This window comes from Fistularia commersonii, chromosome 5 (genome assembly GCF_037954325.1).
Source record: "Fistularia commersonii isolate RoL2024-O1a breed Wild chromosome 5, RoL_Fcom_v1.0, whole genome shotgun sequence".
Lineage (NCBI taxonomy): Eukaryota > Metazoa > Chordata > Actinopteri > Syngnathiformes > Fistulariidae > Fistularia > Fistularia commersonii.
In genome coordinates, this window is record NC_141288.1 from 14,119,577 (window position 1) to 14,139,661 (window position 20,085).

General features: G+C 42.2%; 1 protein-coding gene across 1 annotated transcript in view; it reads left to right on the forward strand.

The window, feature by feature from the left end:
• The first annotated feature begins 2,661 nt into the window (after positions 1-2,661).
• rerg (RAS-like, estrogen-regulated, growth inhibitor) overlaps positions 2,662-20,085 on the forward strand; it is a 46,678-nt gene continuing 29,254 nt past the window's right edge. The window contains exons 1-2 of the mRNA XM_086146951.1: positions 2,662-2,833; positions 9,904-10,057. Coding sequence (XP_086003077.1) covers positions 9,997-10,057 — 61 coding nt within the window. The 5' untranslated portion in view covers positions 2,662-2,833; positions 9,904-9,996. The remainder of the gene's footprint in view (positions 2,834-9,903; positions 10,058-20,085) is intronic.

Sequence of the window (20,085 nt, forward strand, 5' to 3'; positions counted from 1 at the left end):
ACCACTGGAAAAACATGTCCACCTGGTCCTCCAGCGACTCAGAGAATCATCTCTACGTCACGGCCGAGAAGTGTGAATTCCACAAGCCATCTGTTGCTTCTCTCGGTTACATCCTAGAGGGCTGACAGCTTTGCACAGATCCAGAGAAGATGAAAGCAGTCCTGAAGTGTCCAGTCCCGCAAACATGCAAACAGCTCAGGAGGTTCCAAGGTTTTGCAAACTTCTACCGCAGTTTCATCAGAAATTAGTCAAACTGCTTCCCGACTGACTACTCTCACCTCCACCAAGACCACCTTCTCATGGTTTCCTGAAGCCAACTCAGCCTTCCTGGACCTGAAGAGGAGGTTCTCCAAGCACCCATCCTCATCCAGCCAAATCCTTCCAAAAGATTTGTTCTTGATGTCGAAGCCTCTGAAACGGGGGTTGGTGCGGTCCTTCCACAATGCACAGATTCTGATGGGGAAAACCTTACCCTTGTGCCTTTTTCTCCCAAGGCTGTTCCCCTGCCGAGAGAAATTACGATGTGGGGAATCAAGAACTCCTAGCTATCAAACTAGTGTTGGAGGAATGGTGGCATTGGTTGGAGGGCGCTGATCATCCGTTGCTAGTCTGGACAGATCAGAAGAACCTGGCTTTCCTACAGTCAGCCAAACGTCTCAACTCTCATCACTCCCGTTGGTCTCTTCTTTTCCCAGTTCAACCTCTCCATCTCTTATCGTCCAGGTGCCCAAAACGCTATGCCAGATGACCTTTCCCGCCAGTTCTCTGCAGACGACACCGACAAGACCCCGGCTTCCATCCTGCCGTCCAACTGCACCCTTGGGGCTTTCTCTTGAGCCATTGAAGATGTGGTCATCCAGGCGCTCCAGTCTGAACCAGACCCCGGCACTGGTCCACCAGGCAAGACCTACATCCCAACCTTGGTCTGTTCTCGTCTCATCCACTGAGCCCACTCCTCCAGGTTTTCTGCCCATCCAGGTAACACCTCACCTCCCTTATCCTCCCCATTTCAATGGCCAGACGGAACAGATGAATCAAGAACTTGAGGCCACCCTGATGTTGGGATCTGGGGCTCGGGCTCTGGATGCAGCCCCCTTCACCCGCCTGATTTGAGCAGGTGAACGATTCCGGCTTGGGTGCCGGCACACAGGCCTCATCAAGCAGAGGATAAGGTGAGCCTGGTGCCAGCCCTTCGGTGCCAAATTGTTGGTTGTTTCTCGCCAGTGCATTATCCCCTGCATTCTTTGTCTTGTACTTCCTCACCAGTTCCTAGGTCTTGATGGTTGACGTCTCTCCTTACCAGCTCCTAGTTCCTGTGACTCCTGATGCGTCTTCTTGCCAGTTCCTGAGATGCCTGTGACACCCCCGAGGAAACAACCCGGGCCCAGCACAGCTCTCCATTCACCTTCCTCATCAAATAAAAACCCTTAAGACTCCCTACCTCCTGAGCGTCCTTGTGTTTGGGTCAGACACACCTTCCTTAAACATGACCAATATTTCACTATCATAGGTGCAATGATAATTTATCCTTTATTAATCCCTGTGGGGAAATTCTTTCTCTGCAGTTGACCAATCATGAACAGTGGGTTGCGGTCCAACAGCGCCAGGGGAGCCGTTAGGGGTTCAGTGTCTTGCTCAACAACACTTTGACACATTAGGAGGAGCCAGGAATTGAACCAAGAATGTTTGGTTCAAAAGACAATTGCCCCCAAATAAACTACCTCCCTGCTCCACAAGTAAATTTAGTGCAAACTTTGGCCTTACTAAATTGTCACACTTGTTTACATGTTCACATTTACTCTTGTTTTTCTTTATTTGCCAATCTATCTATCGCGTCACCTAAGAGATGAAGAGACGGGTCCAAGCAGGTTGGAATGGGTGGAGAAAAGTGTCGGGGGTACTATGTGATAGAAGACTATCGGCCGGAATAAAAGGAAAGGTGTACAAGACAGTGGTGAGACCAGCGATGCTGTATGGCCTAGAAAATGTTACAATGACGAAAAGACAGGAGGCAGAACTAGAGGTTGCAGAGATGAGGATGTTGAGGTTCTCTTTGGAAGTGACCCGGATGGATAGGATCAGGAATGAGTCTATCAGAGGAACAGCACATGTTAGATGTTTTTGGAGAGAAGGTCAGAGAAGCCAGACTGAGATGGTTCGGTCATGTACAAAGGAGGGATAGAGAATATATTGGTAGATGGATGCTGGAATTGGAGCTGCCAGGCGAGAGGTCTCGAGGAAGACCAAAGAGAAGATTTATGGACGAAGTGACAGAGGATATGAAGGTGTGAAAGAGGAGGATACGGACAATAAGGTTAGATGGGGAAAGTTGATTCGCTGTGGCGACCCCTGAAGGAAAAAGCTCAAAGATAAAGAAAATCTATCGGGTCACCTGACAGGAAAACCTCTTTGCCGGACTCTCCCTTCAAATTGGCACCTCGATTCATCGGCTCATTTTAGATGACTCTGTAATCACCCCTTCTGCGATTCCCCTCCTACTTCCACTTTTTCACCACCAGATGTCGCTGTTTGCCGCCAGTGCGGCGGTGCAGCGGCATGTGGCAGCCTGGTCACAGGCAGGCATGTTTGGAACTCCGGTGCGTATATTACCGCTGACCCTCCGCCTGAGAGACACATTGATAGCGGAGCTGCGGCCCTGTCAGTCCGGCCGTGATAATCCACCTGCCTCTCCGACATCTGTCTGGATCCATCCGGCCGTCCCAGTCCGGAGGGTCCGACGCATCATTGTGGTTCAGCGAAGCGGCTCAACTTCTACTGAATCCACGCATCGTTGCAGCCTTTCCTGACTGGCGGATCGTCGCTGCGGTCACCGGTGAGTCTTGTGCGTTTGCGGGAACACGGGAAGGACGACACGCAGATCGCACCCCCCCCAAAAAAACCCGGAGTTTAACATTCAAGGAAGGTCATATACCCACAGTTTAATCGGAACACGTAGCTTTGATTAGCCACTTAGACTTCCAAAAGTTTTTTTTTTTTAATTCTTCTCCATTCTGTTACATACTGATGACAAGGACAGAACAGTAGTTTCCTGTCATGCAGCCCAGTCCTCCGTGCATGTGTGTTTCTGGTCTCTCCTCAGGCTGGAGGACAGGATTGACATTCAGAAGCTGCTTGTGTTTGTTGCATAATACAGTAGTTCTCAACGGAGTTCAGGGTCATTTAGCACATCCTGTATCACAGGCCGGGAAGGAGGGGGGAAATTAGCTTTGGCACTTTTTTTTATTTTCAAAGTTTAACTTAGTCATCTTTGCCTAGAACAAAAAAAAAGAAGTTTGGATAAGACAATGATCATCAGCCTGAGTTGAGGTGGATCTATCAGAATACACACATGGGAACAACATCAAATTTTCATTCATTCAATTTTCATTCACTAATACACTTTTTTGTGTTGTACCTATCGTACAACACAGTTTCCCACCACTTAAATGACCAATTTAGTCACTTAACTTACACTTATCACTTATATGTGATGAGTAAATATATTATTCATGGAAGTGCAAATGTTTATTTTGTTCTCATCTGCTAAATGCTTTGTTTTCATTTGACACAATGACACTTCCAGATGCCGATTTGTTTTTATTGTAAACAAAGGCTATGGGGGGGAGGGGAGGGGGCAAACTTCAGCCGCTGCTGATGACTCACTGCCATTATCAGAAGCTCCTCTGTGCTCTGCTGTTTGAAGAGAGATACAATCATCTCAGGACAAGAGAAGCAGCGATGAAGATATTTGCCTCGGACTGCCTTAACGCTCTCTGAGACTAGTCAACACTTGATGACATCAATGATCGCCGCTAATAAAGGAAGTCCCAGAGGGAAGGGGACTGTTGAACTGTATTTGTAAATATGAGAGCGGGGAAAGCGGCATATCAGTTTCCTCGAGTGTTGCATGTTAGTATTGTATTTCTTCTCACACTGGTTTTACTGGTTTGCCTCTGGATTTGGTGCACCAGTTCAGTATATGTATTTTGGATGACAGGCCTTGTGGTTTTTGGTCTTTCGATAGCCCGTGGGGTGCAGCATGGGTCTCCTCCCATGGTTTGGAAGGAGGAGGTCTGTAATCTCCTTGACCACAGCACCACCACCCACATTCATTTCCCAGGGAAAGAATGACACACAAAATGCGACTCCGGGCTAACGAGAAATCTATACCCATGGCCAGTGTGACAGTTTGAATGAGTTCTCTCATAGCATGAAATAAAAGCAAGAATTCTTTGACAGAGAACAGTACATCTATTATTGAGCTTTACATTGGTTTATATATATTCTTTTTTGATATAAAGAAAAAACAGAGGCTTTAACAGAATCAAATATTTGTACCTGTATGTAAATCAAGCTTCTGCCATTGAACCACATCTGTTTTATTCAACCTCTTGATCTGCGGTTTATGTTGCTGAGCCATTTTTGGCCATGTTCAGGCTAAGTACAGAGTTATACAGAAAATTTACATTTATGTAGTTATTCGGTAAATTTGCTCTAAGTATGGAAGCACATAGGTTAATTGAGTTTAACTCTTTGTTTGGCATATTTTAACTTGACATGATGGTGCTCTTGATGTAATTTTATTGGCTTTATAAATTTGCTGAAAAACATAGTTTAGGTGACTGAAACTCTTGCTCAAAAAGACAACAGAAACACATGCTTTGGAGTTTTTTTTTTTTTTTTAAGGACTTTTTCCTTATTTTTCTAAGGCACAAGGTAGTTTAGAGTGTGTGTGTGTTTGTGTTTGAAAGCGAGTGAAGGAAAGAGTCAGAATGAAGGGTGGAGTGGGTGTGGGCCATTCCATAAATGGCAAAACACAAAAATGGCCATGTGGGCAGGGAGACACACTGCCGCGTGTCCCTCTTCCTTCTCTCTTACCAGTGTGTTCCCTGCTGTTGCGTGGGAGATGGGGGGGGGGGGGGGGGGCATTGCAGTGGTGTGTGTTTGTGTGCCTGTGTCTGCTTGCTCGCTGATATCAGCAGACAGAGAAAAGCTTAAACGAGAAAGAAAAAAAAAATCAATAAATCAAATGTCTGTTGAAAATAGGAAAAGATCCATCTATTTGGGATTGCTTCTCCTACCCTATTGATATTCATGGACAAATCACACCGGAGAAAATTCACTGCATTAGAGAACACCTGTGTTTACCCTGCAACGGCATGACCGTATTGAAACGGCTTCTGTACGATATCCCTCAGCAATATGCATACACTGCTTTGATTCATAGTTACAGTCCTTCAGATGCTTGATCTGACTTGCATCAAACAGGAAAATTCTTTAGCGGCATCAGAAAAATGTACACATTTTTCACCCTGGTTCAGACCGTCACATCTTTTTGGGTGCAATGTTGAAGACACTTTGATAGTTGCACGGATCCCAATCGTCAGTTTTATTCACGATTATTGATGGTTGAAATTATCTGAAGTGGCACGTATCCCATAACTTGGATGACAGAATCGAGGTGATCTATAAGAGTTAATCTTAGAAAGTCTATAGTCAAGCTTCCCAGCCCATGTATCATACTTAAAGTTTGGATTGCCCTTCTCCTCACTATGTAAGCAGGATGATGACAAATGAGTGCAAGAAGTCTGCAGTGCTGAACAAGCAAGTTTTGGTTAATAAGGAGAATGTATATTCTGTTGTGTACTAATCCGGGGTATAAACCCAAACGACAAAAATTGAACGTGACAGAGATGAACCGTAAAATAATGAAATCACATGTATGTGTTTGCTAAACTAACTAGCACTGAGCTGGTTTAATTACTTTGAAAGGAAGCTGAGATTTTAGCTTTCATTGAATGTGCTTGATAGGCTTCCTTTTAAGTATCCTGTTGTCTGCTTATATCCAGTCTATAACCTGATTAGTTGTCCAGTCCTGCCCTCTGTCTCTCATTTGGTTTATTTGTGATTCATCCCTTTACTCTGTGTTTTGCCTGTAGCCTTTTTTTTTTTTTTTTTTTTTACCCCCCCGGCAATCTGAAATAAACTGGGAGAGACCAAACTAATTCATCTTGATGATTATGGCCGGGATGTCAGACTGGAGTTAAATGTAAGCTAAGGAAAAAGAATCTGCTTCACATTTTGTTTGTAATTGCGGCTAAACAGGAAACGCACTGAGTCCAAATTAACATAAATAAGTGCTCAAGTCAAATGAAACATCGGAATGTTCTTGAAACCTGACAATGCAAGAAAGGAAGTATTCAAATGATGCGCAACATATGATTTTTGAGCCTTAATGGGTGGAGGTTCTGTCTTAACACCTCCAACTTGCGTCCTTTTTATGGAGACAGCACAAAATGAGCCATTGTATTAGACCATTACTGCACTATTATCATTTGGCCTGTGCTTTCTGGTTCATGACAAAACAGTGTGAGACAGCTCGTAGATGTCAAGCTGACACCTGCTGAGAGACGAGGAGTCCACTTAAACCACACGGCCACGCCATTTATGGTCATGTGTTGCGGCACAATAGGAAAAATAGGAAAGTCCTGAAGGTTCGTTCCTTTCTATCTTCTGCTTCAGTTAGAAATTGTTTGATGTGACTTTGGTGCGCACACACACGTGACCATGAATACACATTTTCAGATGTTTCTTTCAGGTTTTAGCTTTTCTCCAATCTCTCTTGCATGCCTTCTTTCACCCAATATCCACAGAACGACGGATGAGTGAAGGGATTTTCTGCTGTGGCATAAGCTGAGCAGATGACAGAGATGATTGAGCTTTTCACAGTCTTGGCTCACAAACTTGAGTCCTGAAAAGATGGGGTTCTCATAGTTGAATCAAAGGCTCGCACGCCAAATAAAAAGGGTCGGTCAACTGCAGTCACTTATTAAGTTGCTTATTGCGTAGCACAAAACAATGTGCAGAATTCAGAATCACTATTGGTCAGATATTACATTTCCATATTCAGTAACATCATATTTGCCCAGAGAATCATGAGGGTGTGTCACTGAAGTGTCAGATATTTATTCCTGTTGTACAGGTATATTTTACTAAGTTTGCTTATGTAAGGATCATTTGACAAGCTTAACATCTTTAGCCTCCTTTGATTTCTTATCCCACAAAAAAATGAACAGGAAGATTAAAAGTTTGGGGAATAAAATTGAATCGCTTAAATTAAATGATGACATTTCTCTACTTGCAGAATGATCAATGTTTTATTTCTGTGTGCGTGTGTATGTATATAGAATTCTTTTTGCCATCAGTCACATGCAGGTATAATTGTATCTCAGTGGGAATTACTGCTGTTTGGTAATTTAACATCTTCCACTTCTCGTGTCCAAGTATTCCCTTTGAGTCATAAAAGTACAGATTTTCAAATTATTTTCATCAGTTTGTTTTTGCTAGAAGTTGTAACGGCAGTCTCTTAAAGGGATTGTATTTCCTGGAAGATATTTAGCAGATTTTACCTTCCTGACAACCCATCACAGTGGATTATTTTCTTATTAAACAGACCCATGCTTTGTAGGTTAATTGAAGGCAGATTTTCTTTTCCAATAGATATCTGCTCCTTTTGACAGTTACCTGGATATTGTCTCTGCTTCATTTCCTTTCCTTTCACCTGTTTTGCACCTCTGCATGAAAACCCAGTCTTTTTAAATCTCATCAAATAGGATGACGCTGCCTTTCATACTTCCATTTGTTTGCAGCAGACACGTTAATAAATGGTCATGTCTCTGTTGTGGATGAACACTGGGGAGAATCAGGGTTATCACGATTGGCACCAATTAAAATTCCAGTGGAAAGAATATTGATACGGTTTTCATTTAGTCTCTTTCTGCACTACTTAATTTAAGAGCTCTGTTTTTAATTTAAGATCATAGTGCAAATAGATTCACCAAACAAAGGAGAACGCAGGCTTTGCTCATTGGTTTAATGTTAGTAAAATGATAGATAGCTTCAAGTCCTTGTTGATATAGTTTAGGAAAATCTGAACCAGTGTCCTAACTCAGAATTAAATAATCTCCCTGGTGCTGTGTATAAATCAAATAATTATTCCAAACCTTTACTGTAATCCGAGTCCTGATCAAACTCAATGTCATGTTTATATATTTGAATTCTTCACGAAACAAAGATTTTTATGTTTTTTTAGTGCTCGGCAATGAGGAGAAAACGTCATTTCTCATTGACAGTGTGTGCCACAGTGTCTACTGTATGCAGTTGAGTCATTGAATAGATGCCACTTATTGCATGTATTCTGAACATAAGGCGGAATTCGAATACTTGGAATTACATTTCTATATTTGGCCTTCGTTAAATCGACATGACTGGACTAAATGACTAGATTTCCCATATACAGTGGTTTTTCAGCCGAAAAAATGTGGTTTGTGGGTTTATTTAGTCGTCACCGGCAGTCTCTAAATCATTAATAACTACATCTCAGTATTATTTTGTTGGTGAATAAGACCAGCCTGTTGCTAGCTCCATGGCCAATCAGAGCATTTTTGTCATTTTTTTTTAACCAGAGCAATAGCGCTCCTGTGTTATTTCTCTGCTCTGAATCGCTCAGCACCCTCTTTACTCAACTGTGCTGCTTCAGATCAATCTTGATTGACTGCTGGTGTTCAGTTGTAAATCTGTTCATTACAGACAAATACCGCACGAGTGATGTTTTAAGATACATGAAAGGGAATGATCTGCCAAGATACTGATACTGAAGTAATCTGCAAAATGTTCAACAGCAACATTTTACTCCACCCACAGAAAGTGGGGAATGTTTATTGATGTTTCTTATTGTCAATGCAGATCATATGCGGTTAACATGTGAAAAATAAACAGCAAAAGAACAAACTATAACATGTAACACTAGACAAAAGACAAAGTAAGTCTCTAGAAACAAGTTTTATACAAAAAGATATGCTTTTTAGCTATAGCTAAAAAGATGTGTGTGTGTGTGTTTATGTAAGTGTGTATACAGTATATATATATGTATGTATGTATATATATATATATATATATATATATGTATGTATGTATGTATGTATGTGTGTGTGTGTGTGTGTGTGTGTGTGTGTGTGTGTGTGTGTGTGTGTGTGTGTGTGTGTGTGTGTGTGTGTGTGTGTGTGTGTGTGTGTGTGTGTGTGTATATATATATATATGTAGTATTTTTTTAATTTATTTATTATTTTTTTTGTTTGTTTGTTGCTCAAAACCCTTGTGTTGTCTTGTGGGTCAAAAGTGACCCACTACCATGTTTAGCTGTAGAAAAAACACCTTAACCTATTTTTTTCCAACTTGAAATTCTATGACTTTTCCTAAAGGTTGTGACATGTTGTACAAATGGGAACATATTCCTGTGGGTTAAATGTAGTCCGATGTAATGCACCAGACTTGAGAAGAAGGGAAGTCTGATCTCAGGTCCATTTTATTTGTCCAAACTTAGTGTGAACAAGCTTTCGTGGGGATCTGTGTGTGTGATCCGATTTCACTTTCCCAGTGTATATGCAAATACTGAATTAAATGTTGAAGTTATGTTAAACAAAGGAAGAAGAGGAAAGCGCAACACACGTGTGGTCTGATGACGTGACTGCAATATAAATTAGTGTAAATGTTCCATGTGGGCAATGTGCTCAGGAATGCGGGCTGCCATTGTAACTGTTTTAACGTTTACATCAAGGGCTGTCGATCATCTGGATAATGACACTACTTCTAAAGTCGGATCCCATTTTTCAAAGAAGCTTGTTCACATGGATGATGCAATTGCAGTTGTGTCTGAATCTCAAGTCTGTCTCTTCCTGAAGTGGAGAATTAGTCACCTGACTAATGACATCATTGTAATGGATGAAAACCATCATGACTTCACACTCAGTAAATACACAGTGGTTACATTTAATGGTAATGGACCTTGGGCAACAGAAGTCTAAAATTAGATTGTAATAACCCATTTGTCCCTTGTCTCCTCAGGCCCTGCTTCTTCTTGTGCGGATGAGAGGATGGATGGTTGACCTCAGACTTCTCTGATTGGCTCACAGCGCTTTGCTGGAAGCGGCTACTATCATGGCCAAAAGCCCAGAGGTGAAGCTAGCCGTGTTTGGCAGAGCAGGCGTGGGCAAGTCAGGTAGGTGATTTGTCACTGTGACATACAAGTTCTTCTTCAATTACCTTTTTCTTCTGTCTTCTGTGCTCTGGGTTACCAGGGTTGGATTTTTTTTGAGGGGGGGGGAACGGTCATTAAACTCATATTTACTCGTTGCAATGCCGAAATTCATTCTCACAAGCAATATTTTACAGACCTTCACTTGGCAGGTTTCTTGGTATGTGTTTGATCTCTTCCTGGCTTACTTTTTTCAATTCATGACCTTTTAATATCCAGAATTTTCCCCTTCATCTTTTCTGTCTGCACTTTTATACTCGCCATAACTTCTCTTTATACTCACTTTGTTTGCGCAGTGAACTGCACAGTAGGAGGTTGTTTTTGGTTTGGCCTGAACATTTGATAATCCTCCCTGAGTGTCTGAGGAAACGGGGTCACTATCATTTTGTTTTGGGATTCCTCCATAAGCTGCCGGAGCTCGGCCTCAGCTGGCGCCCTGTTGTTTTCTTCAGTAGCTAATGCAATAATACAGACCATATGTTACCTGCCAGCAGCAAATCAAGACGCATTGCCTCTGTTTAGAGATCAGCTGGCTAGAAACAGCCTTCCATGTTAAGGAGACCTTTAAGATGCCGGTAGAGGTCCGTCGAAGTTCTGAACTTAAAACTTGATTGGCTGATGAGTTCATAACCTTCGTCAGAGGAGGCTGCAGTTACAAAACATGGCAGGGAGACTTTTGGAGACTGACACGCATGAACTTTTTAAAGAATTGTAGACCTTGAATTCCAACCTGAGACTTCAGGTTTTTGTATTGTGAGAAGGATATTGTTTGTTTCCCTCACCTATCTTCTTAGTTTCCATAAAACCTACAATTGTTACATTCTGTGAAATCGCTGTTTTTCCTTTACAAAAAATATCCGAGTCACATAAGTGACACTGCAGTTTGGAAAAAAGCTTTTATGTGAAACTTGAATAATTAGTTTAATAATTCTCGTCAAATTCCTCCTGTCATGGCCTGTGATTGCCCCACAGGTCATCAGAACTGTCCAGTTGCCTCAACAAGATTTTGACAAGAATTCCCCATGATCTGGATGACTGAGAAACTCCACAAACATGTTTTGATTATTATTGTTATAAATATTCTAATTCTTCTTATTATTTTTATGTATTCAAAAAGGTATCTTGCCTAGTTCAGTTTACTTAAATTGACAGAAATAGGGTCAGGAAGATTGACTTGTAAATGTTAATTTTAGTTGTTAAAAAAATATGTTCAAGGATTTATGCTATATCTTTTTTCCTTGATGAAAAAAAAAATCTTGTTTCTTTGTTAAACCAAAGGGAAAATCATCACATCAGCCAAATTTGACAATAAATCGTCTGCCCTTTGCACAGATGCAAATGTATTTATAGATGTACAGCTTTTTACATTGATGTACAGTTTATTTACAGTCGTTGGAGATTACGTCACTTATTTTTCACTGTCTTTCACTTTATTTTTACCTATTATTCCATCCATCCATCTTCCCCCGCTTATCTGGAGATGGGTCGTGGCGGCTGTTTTGCCCAGACCTCCCTCTCCCCTGCCACATGGTCCAGCTGCTCTGGGAGGATCCCAAGGCGTTCCCAGGCCAGCCTGGAGACATAGTCTCTCCTGCGTGTCCTGGGTCTTCCCCGTGGTCTCCTCCCAGATGGATTTGCCCGGAATACCTCCCCCGGGAGGCGTCCGGGAGGCATCCTGACCAGATGCCTGAGCCACCTCATCTGATTCCTCTCTATCCGGAGGAGCAGCGGCTCTACTCCGAGCTCCCCCAGGATGACTGAACATCTCACCATATCTCTAAAGGAGAGTTCGGCCAACCTGTAGAGGAAACATATGTCAGCCACTTGTGTCCACGATCTCATTCTTTCGGTCACTACCCACAGCTCGTGACTGATCGACCGGTAAATTGAGAGCTTCGTCTTTTTGCTCAGCTCTCTCTTCAACACGACAGACCGGTACAGAATCCGCCCCGATCCGCCTGTTGATCTCCCGCTCATCCTTCCCTCACTCATGAACAAGACCCTGAAATACTTGAACTCTTCCACTTGGGGCAGGATCTCTTCACAAACCTGGAGGGTATTCCACCAGTTTCAGGTTGAGCCCCATGGTCTCGGATTTGGAGGTGCTGATCCTCATCTCAGCCGCTTCACACTGGGCTGTGAACAGTTCCAGTGAGAGTTGGCGATCACGGCCTGATGAAGCCAACAGAGCCACATCATCTGCAAAAAGCAGATTCAATCCTGTGGCCACCAAACTGGATCCCCTTGACGCCCTGGCTGTGCTTAGAAATTCTGTCAATAAAAAGTATGAACAGAATTTTGACATCGGAAACGGGTCAGACTTACAACCAGTAATGCGGACCAAGCTCCGACACTGATCACATGGGACCGAACAGCCTGTATGACGGGGTTCGGTAGCCCATACGCCTGGAGCACAACCCACAGGGTTGCCTGCGGGACACGGTCGAATGCCTTCGCCATATCCACAAAACACATGTAGACTGGTTGGGCAAACTCCCATGCCCCCTCGAGGACCCTGCTGAGGGTATAGAGCACTGTTCCACTTCCTGGATCCGAGGTTCAAAGTTCCGGCAAACCCTCTTCTCCAGCATCCCTGTATAGACCTTACCAGGGAGGCTGAGGAGTGTGATTCCCCCTGTAGTCAGAGCACACCCTCTCTGATCACCCTTTTTAAAAAGGGGGGGGATCAACAGCCCGGTCTTCCAGTCCAGCGGCACTGTCCCCAACATCCACACAATGTGGCAGAGTTGCGTCAGCGAGGACAGCCCCACAGCATACAGAGCCTTGAGGAACCCAGGGCGGACCTCATCAACTGCCTGGGCCCTCTACTGAAGAGCTATTTGACTGCTTCAGCAACTTCAGCCCTGGGAATAGGTGTGGCCGCTCCAGAGTCCCCTGGCTCTGCTTCCTCATTGGAAGGCATTTCAACGGAGTTGAGTAGGTGTCTGAAGTATTCCTGCCACCAGTCTACACCGTCTCGAGTTAAGGTAAGCAGCGCCTTAACGCTCCCACTGTACACAGTGTCGACAGAGCACTGCTTCCCCTTCCTGACCACTGGATGGTGGACCAGAATCTCCGTGAGCCGAGATGGGAGGGCAATCAATATGCCCACACCTGCCGGCGCTTCTCACCGGGGGCAACTCCAGAATGACAAAAAAAATCCAGTCCCTCTCGAGAGGCCTGGTTCCAGACCCCACACTGTGCGTCGAAGTGAGTCCGACCATATCTAGTCGGAATGTCTCAGCCTCGCACACCAGCTTGGGCTCCTTCCCCACCAGAGGAGACATTCCATGTTCCAAGAGCCAGCTATGAAACCCCATGTGCCCTCCAATTGTCCCTCTGATTCTGAAGGGCTAATATAGTATTATGCTTGATTTCAACCCAAACAGCATGTTGTGTTCATACATCAAAAAAGTTTTTTTTTTATAATTATGTACATTCATTAAAATGTTGCTGAAAAGGCTCTTTAAAGCCTGCTGTCAAGTTCAGCCAACAGAAGTCACTTTGAAGGGTTATCCCTCTCCATTTTTACTAGCTTAGTTCAGATGTTGTTAATGGAAATGTCAGTATTTCTTTATGCGGTCAGAAAGTGAACATTTGTACTGGCTATAAAGATCATAGTTTTTTTGTGATCCAACTAAAGTCTTGGGCGTCATGGTGATACAGTGGTTAGCACTCTCTTCTCACAGCAAGAGGTGCCCTCACTCCATTTCCAAATGATTTTTATGCTCTCCCTATGCCTGCGTGGGTGTTCTCTGGCTTGTCTGGATTCTTCCTACTGATTTAAAACATGCTCTAGGTTAATTGAAGACTAAATTGTCCAGAGGTGTAAATGAGAGAAGGAATGATTGCATGTCTCTGCATGACTCCCTGTGATTGAGCGGTCAAGATTGAACTCTGCCTCTCCTCCAATGTCATCTGTCATTTGCTTCTGTCCTGGAAGGCAGGAGAAGAGTTGTAGACCTTGAAGGATTAAAAATATAAAAAGCCTATTTATAGATATTCAAAATTCACACAATTTACAATGAACATAAATCACCAGAAATTTTCTGTCCAATTTTCTTTATGAAAAACAAATTACTAATTTAGAAAGAATTTAGTGATATTTGCCACATACTGTAATTTCTTCCTCACTTTAGAATACATGTATCCTATAAAATTGATTTTTTTTTTCTTTTTTCTTCTACTTTTCTATCCATTCATTATCTGCTGCTTATCCTACACTCAGGGTCGCAGGGGATGCTGGAGCCTATCCCAGCTGTCACTGGTCACCAGTCATTCAGGGCAATTTTTCCCCAACTAACCCTCTACAAGTTTTTGAACTGTGGGAGAACCCACGCAGACACGGGGAGAACATGAACCTCTACACAAAGGTCCCCTAGTCAGAATCAAACCAGGGTCCTTCGTGCTGTGAGGCCGAAGCAGAAGCACTGCCACTGCGCCGCCCACTTTTGCTTTTATTTTATCTTTTTTTGTAATTTCAGAATTTTTTTATTCCTGATTTCTTTATTTAGCGTGTTTTACAATATTTCAGAACACATGAGTGGTCTTATAAATATTTTCTTCAATTTGTGTCTGGGTTTTTCATATATTCTCAATCTGTACATGTAACACTGTTAAATTTGCAATAATATCAATTCGTCTCAGCCATGGATTTTCTTCAAATTATGAAAAATCTGTTTGGGTCCACCAGTGTTTTGTGCACCCATTGATACAAGACAGATGATTGCAGGGGGCTCAATCCAGTCCTTTGGATGAGTACTGGGCTTTAACACACAGTTCAAAAATTCACGTATTTAGAATATTATCACATTTGTAAAATAGATTTCGTGTATATTAATTGATAATTTTTTTTGCATTCATTTATCATAAGAATGGTTTCCTTCAAAATGAAGAGGTAGACTTTACTGTTATCCATCCCAAAAGCAACAGGCAGCCCAAAACTTGATATAAAACTTAATGTTTCACCAAATATTTGTGCTACAATGTATACATCTGTGGTGAAAATCAACCAGACAGAATTTGACCTCAGTGACGTTTGTTTGCTTCCATATCTGAGACTGACCTATTGTTTTGTTTTTGTCTCAACCTGTCAAACTTCTGGGCTTGTTCCCTTTCAGTAATTTTGAGTTTTACATGAACGCCATGCTCTGCTGCCTAATCCTCCTCCATCATCCGTCCCTTTGCTGATTTTTATGCACAAAAAATAGACAGCATGATGGTTGTTACATCTGAGGCCACATGTAGCCCCAGTGATCCCTCCAACGATGAAGATATCTCATCTGAACATGGCCATTCAGCAGCAGCCCACAGATGCTAATAATGCTAAACTCGTCAACATCTGCACTGAGCAGATTTTCTGTTAAAATACATAGAAATAATTCAAAGATATTTATTTAAGGGTGAAGTGATCTCTTTGTGAAGGTTAGAGATTTATCAATTACCGCTTGATGCAACTGGACAGATTTGTTTCGGCAAAACTGGCAAATTATTTTTGCCATAAGGATCTGATAAAACAACTCAAAACAACTGAAAGATTTGACATTTATTTCTGTTCTGACTAAAGATTAAAAACGTAAATAAACCTAGTGAGACTGTGTATTTTCCGCAATATCCTTTCACACAACCTGATCATTTGACACCAGTCTGAGAGTTGCTGTGTCAGTGCTACATCTTTCTACCTGGTCAACACACTTTTTGCACCATTTGTCTCAGCGCAAGCAACTTGTGTGTTTTTTATGCGTCAGATTTGCATTTCCTTCTCCTTCATGCGTTCTGCGCTGGCTTCCTCCCAAAGACCCCCCAATACGAAGTCAGTTTAATGTCATTCATGGAGCTTGTAGGCCAGCCTCCAGAGTTTGAGTGTGCGAACACTTAAACATTTATTGAAAAGAAAGCCCTTAAGTATCAGTCTCCACAAATCTCATTCTTAACTGCAAAGCTCTTACATTCAGCCAAAGAAACACATTATGACTTGATGTTAGCACCAGATGTGGATGATACCATTCCTATAGCTGACATCACCCTGTTCGTATAGTGTCTCTTGGATAACATTTTTCCAGCACATCTGACTGTGATTGCCTTTAGTGATTCATATTTTCACCCACCAATATTTCCATCTTGACTCAGTTATAGCTGATCCCTGATGGCCATGGGAGGTTGATCTGCTCTGACAGGGGCTTGTACTTTTACCCTGATCATGTCAGTCCAGATGCTGTCAAGACAATAGATAGTCTCAAATGAAGACCTGCCACATACCTTTTGCATTGTTGAGGGACTTTTGATGAGGGTCCATCCTGTTTCTTGCCAAGTCGCCCACAACTAATAAAGAGTAGGGTGAATTAACTGCAGTGGAACTCGACTTATACTTTACTGCCATTAGCTGACTCAGTGGAGGTTTGGAAAAAAGATAATTCTGTTCAGTGACTGTAGCTTTTACCCACGAGCACGTGGACTCATCTTTTACAATTGAGATCCCCATTTGCTTGGTTTGTGTATGAAAGTGCTGTTTGTTTCTACTTGCAGTTTAAAGAACGTCCCCTGGCACAGTTTTAGACTGTTTACACAGATCTACAGCCCCAGTAGAAAACTATCAATTACTTTCCAACTGTTAAATGGCAAATCTGTAGAATTAGCATGAAAATGAGAAATGCAAAAATAAATGTATATAAATTTAGATTCACCTTTTCATTCTCTAGAGGCATAATTTGACTTTGCACTGGAAATTGGCTTCTGAAAATCGTTTTTTTTTTTCTTTTTTTTTTAATTTTATTTTGCATATGACAAAACTTTTTTTTTTTTTTTTTTTTTTTTAGAAAATGCAAAGCAATAATTCTGATTGAGTCCAAAGTGATTCGTTGAAACCTGAAGGCCTCTCTTGCATTGTTGTGCTTGTTGTTTAGGTTTAATAGAATAAACTTTGAATGTAAACCGATTTGTCAGTTTGGAAAAATCCACTGCAGCAGAGTAGTATCTGAATAAACTTCGAAATAAATTTTTACATCGTTTTTATCATTTTTATGTATGTATTCTTCCAACTTTGTTCTATAAATACTTGTATTGTAAATCTTTAAGGGATGGTTATGTGACAGAGAGAAATAGGCTGTGATTCAAGTGTAGCGTTTTCCTGCTCGAGGACTTTCCCCGCAGTAAACATTGGGTGAAGCCCCGCTGTGGTGCTGTTGAAGAGAGGAGGGGGAGAGAAAGGAACCAAAAAGAAAATTTGTGGTGGGAAAAGGGGGAAAAATTGAAAGAAATTTACCTTATTTTCCATAGAAGTTGCTGAAATCACAGTGGAGATGGGGTTAGAGAGGAGGACCGTTGCCCTTTTGTGAGTTAAACACAAAAGCGGTAGAACCGACTCCGTTTTGAGCAAGAGGGGCCGACGCTGCAACGCCATGCTAACATTAGCTCTGCGAGTTGAGCGTGGTCCGTGTCGTGCTACGAGTCGTAGGTGTGTGGAGACAGAGTCTAATTGGGGAAGGAATTAACCCAGTCGAAGGAGCGTTCAGCTTCCTTGCCCGTCAACGCGAGGGAAAGGGTGAACTGTGTTGAGTGGCGAAGTGGTCAAGCTAAGCTACACTCGTATCCGCGTCGGGCTGCTACCTGGACCGTGGCGGCAGAGCGCAGCTGTGTGTGTGAGGGTAGGGACGTCAAGGGTAGGACTGTGACAAGGAGTGATGGTACCATTTTTGTTTCATTTTATTTTGAAAAGGTTGAGATACTTTCAATTTGTAATTAAAAGAGTCACTGACAGTGATATTGTATTTTCGATTGAAGTAGAGTGACATTGTTTTGTTTGTTTTCTATTGAAGAGATTGTCATTTTTTGTTTACCCCCTTTTGCCTCAACTCTGGGGTGAAATATTGAAGTTGTAGTGAGATATACTAAATATTGAAACCCAGTTTATTTTTGTTGCTTGAATTTACTTTCACAGAACGGGACTGAATAAATAACCAATTTCGTTTTACAAAGTGAGTTCCATCTCGGTTGTGTTAACTTATCTGAGTTCATCTTGAGGTATCTACTCTGCTATCTACTCGGGGTGCCTCACTTCCCACTGTAGTTCCATGAGAGGGAGGTACACAAGGCAGGATACACCACCTTACTCGTATAAACTACAGCTGCGGTTGCCATCGTGACCATAATAAACACTGGGGCCCTACTCATGCCATTTGTTAATTGGTTGCAGGGTAATTTAGGGGCGAATTGAGTTGGGGCGAGGGGCTAGGACCTCTTTTTTGCTTCTCCTGGCTGTCCAGAGTGAGAGAAATTCACACCCCCATAACACAATTGCTTTGTGTCTGTTCGTTATTTTTTAAATTGAATGCCCAAGAATGGATTTGAAAAAAAAAAAAAATCCAATGTATAAATAGCTCGTCAGCAAGAAGGTAATATCTTTCTTCAGCATGGGCCCAGAACAGGGGTGGGCAAACTGTGGCCCGCGGGCCATATCCGGCCTGCCGGTCTTTTAAATCCGGCCCGCCAAAGATTGGTACAGAATTCATAATTGATTTGAATGATTGAATGATTGGATCAATGAATGTGGGAGCTCAAACAAGAGATTATTTCATTTTTGGAGCTCCTTGAGAATTTTCCTGAGCTGAATGACACAGATCGGGTGTGTGATTTAGCCTGGTTATTTTCAACCAGTGTGTCACGGCATACTAGTGTGCTGTGAGAGATTGCTGAGTGTCACGTCTGTGATGTGATTACGTAAGTTAGTGCTGCGTGACAGGGGCAGTTTGGGATCACAAAAAGATGAGCGAGTGACAGTGATGGAGACGGACAAAAGAAAAAAGAAAAGACGGTGAGCTTGATACAGCGAAAGCTATCTTTCATTTGAATTCACTTTTACCGGGGATCACTGTTCCCTTTAAGCCGCGCGTTAGTGCAATCACGCGCTGCTCCAGCGTTCTCCGTGCACAACAAAGCTGAAGTCTAAATAAATTAAACACATTTATTTTATTTACAGTTCAGCTCGGATTTTATTTTGGGATGCAAATGCTGCGCTTGGTGTGTTGTGAGAAGCTATCCAATAGTGCCACGGTGCGAAGCAAGCTGAAACGCCATCTCCAAACGAAACACCCTTCCGTTCAAAACAAGCCGATGGACTATTTGTACGCTTTCGTACGATTAATGAGAAACGGGCAATTTTTCGGATAAATACCACAAAGGTAAATGAGAGAGCCCTCAAAGCTAGCTACCTTTTTGCAGAACTCGTAGCTAAATCAGAAAAGCACCACACTGTGGGAGAAACCTTAATACTGCCTGCTTGTCAAGCTTGAGTAAGAGCTTCGTGTGTGTCTTTCTACCATTACTGCCAGGATATCCATTGTGTGTTCATCGAAACAAACCCAGGTTTCACACTGAGTATAAATATATTAAAAACTATATTATTGACTGTATGTATTATATGTACTGTGTTAGGGGGGTCATTTTGTGCCATTTTAGTTGGTGGTGTGCCCCAGGATTTTTTTTAAATGTGAAAAATGTGCCGCAGCTCAAAAAAGGTCGAAAATGCCCTCTACTGTGAACATACTGACACAAATGAATGAGCTGGATGTGAAGCTACAAGGGAAAAACTGTTTTGTCCATGAAATGCGAGCAAACGCCAGAACCTTCAAAACCAAGCTGGTTTATTTTTTTTTTTTTTTCTAATATGTATTGTATCTTGTGCTGAACCGGCCCGTCTGTCAAATTTTAAAAGTCAATGTGGCCCCTGAGCCCCCCCCCACAACACGGGTGCTTTGTGTCTGTTGGTTATTTTTTAAATTGAATGCCCAAGAATGGATTTGAAATAAAAAATAAAAAAATCCAGTGTATAAAGAGCTAGCCAGCAAAGAAGGTAATATCTTTCTTCAGCATGGGCCCAGAACAAAATAAAAGTAACAGAGGACGTTGCGTTGACAAGACCTTTTGGTGGTCATTGTATGTTTAATAAGTGTGTTTGCCACAGTTATATTGAGTATAAATAAACTAATAATTAGCAA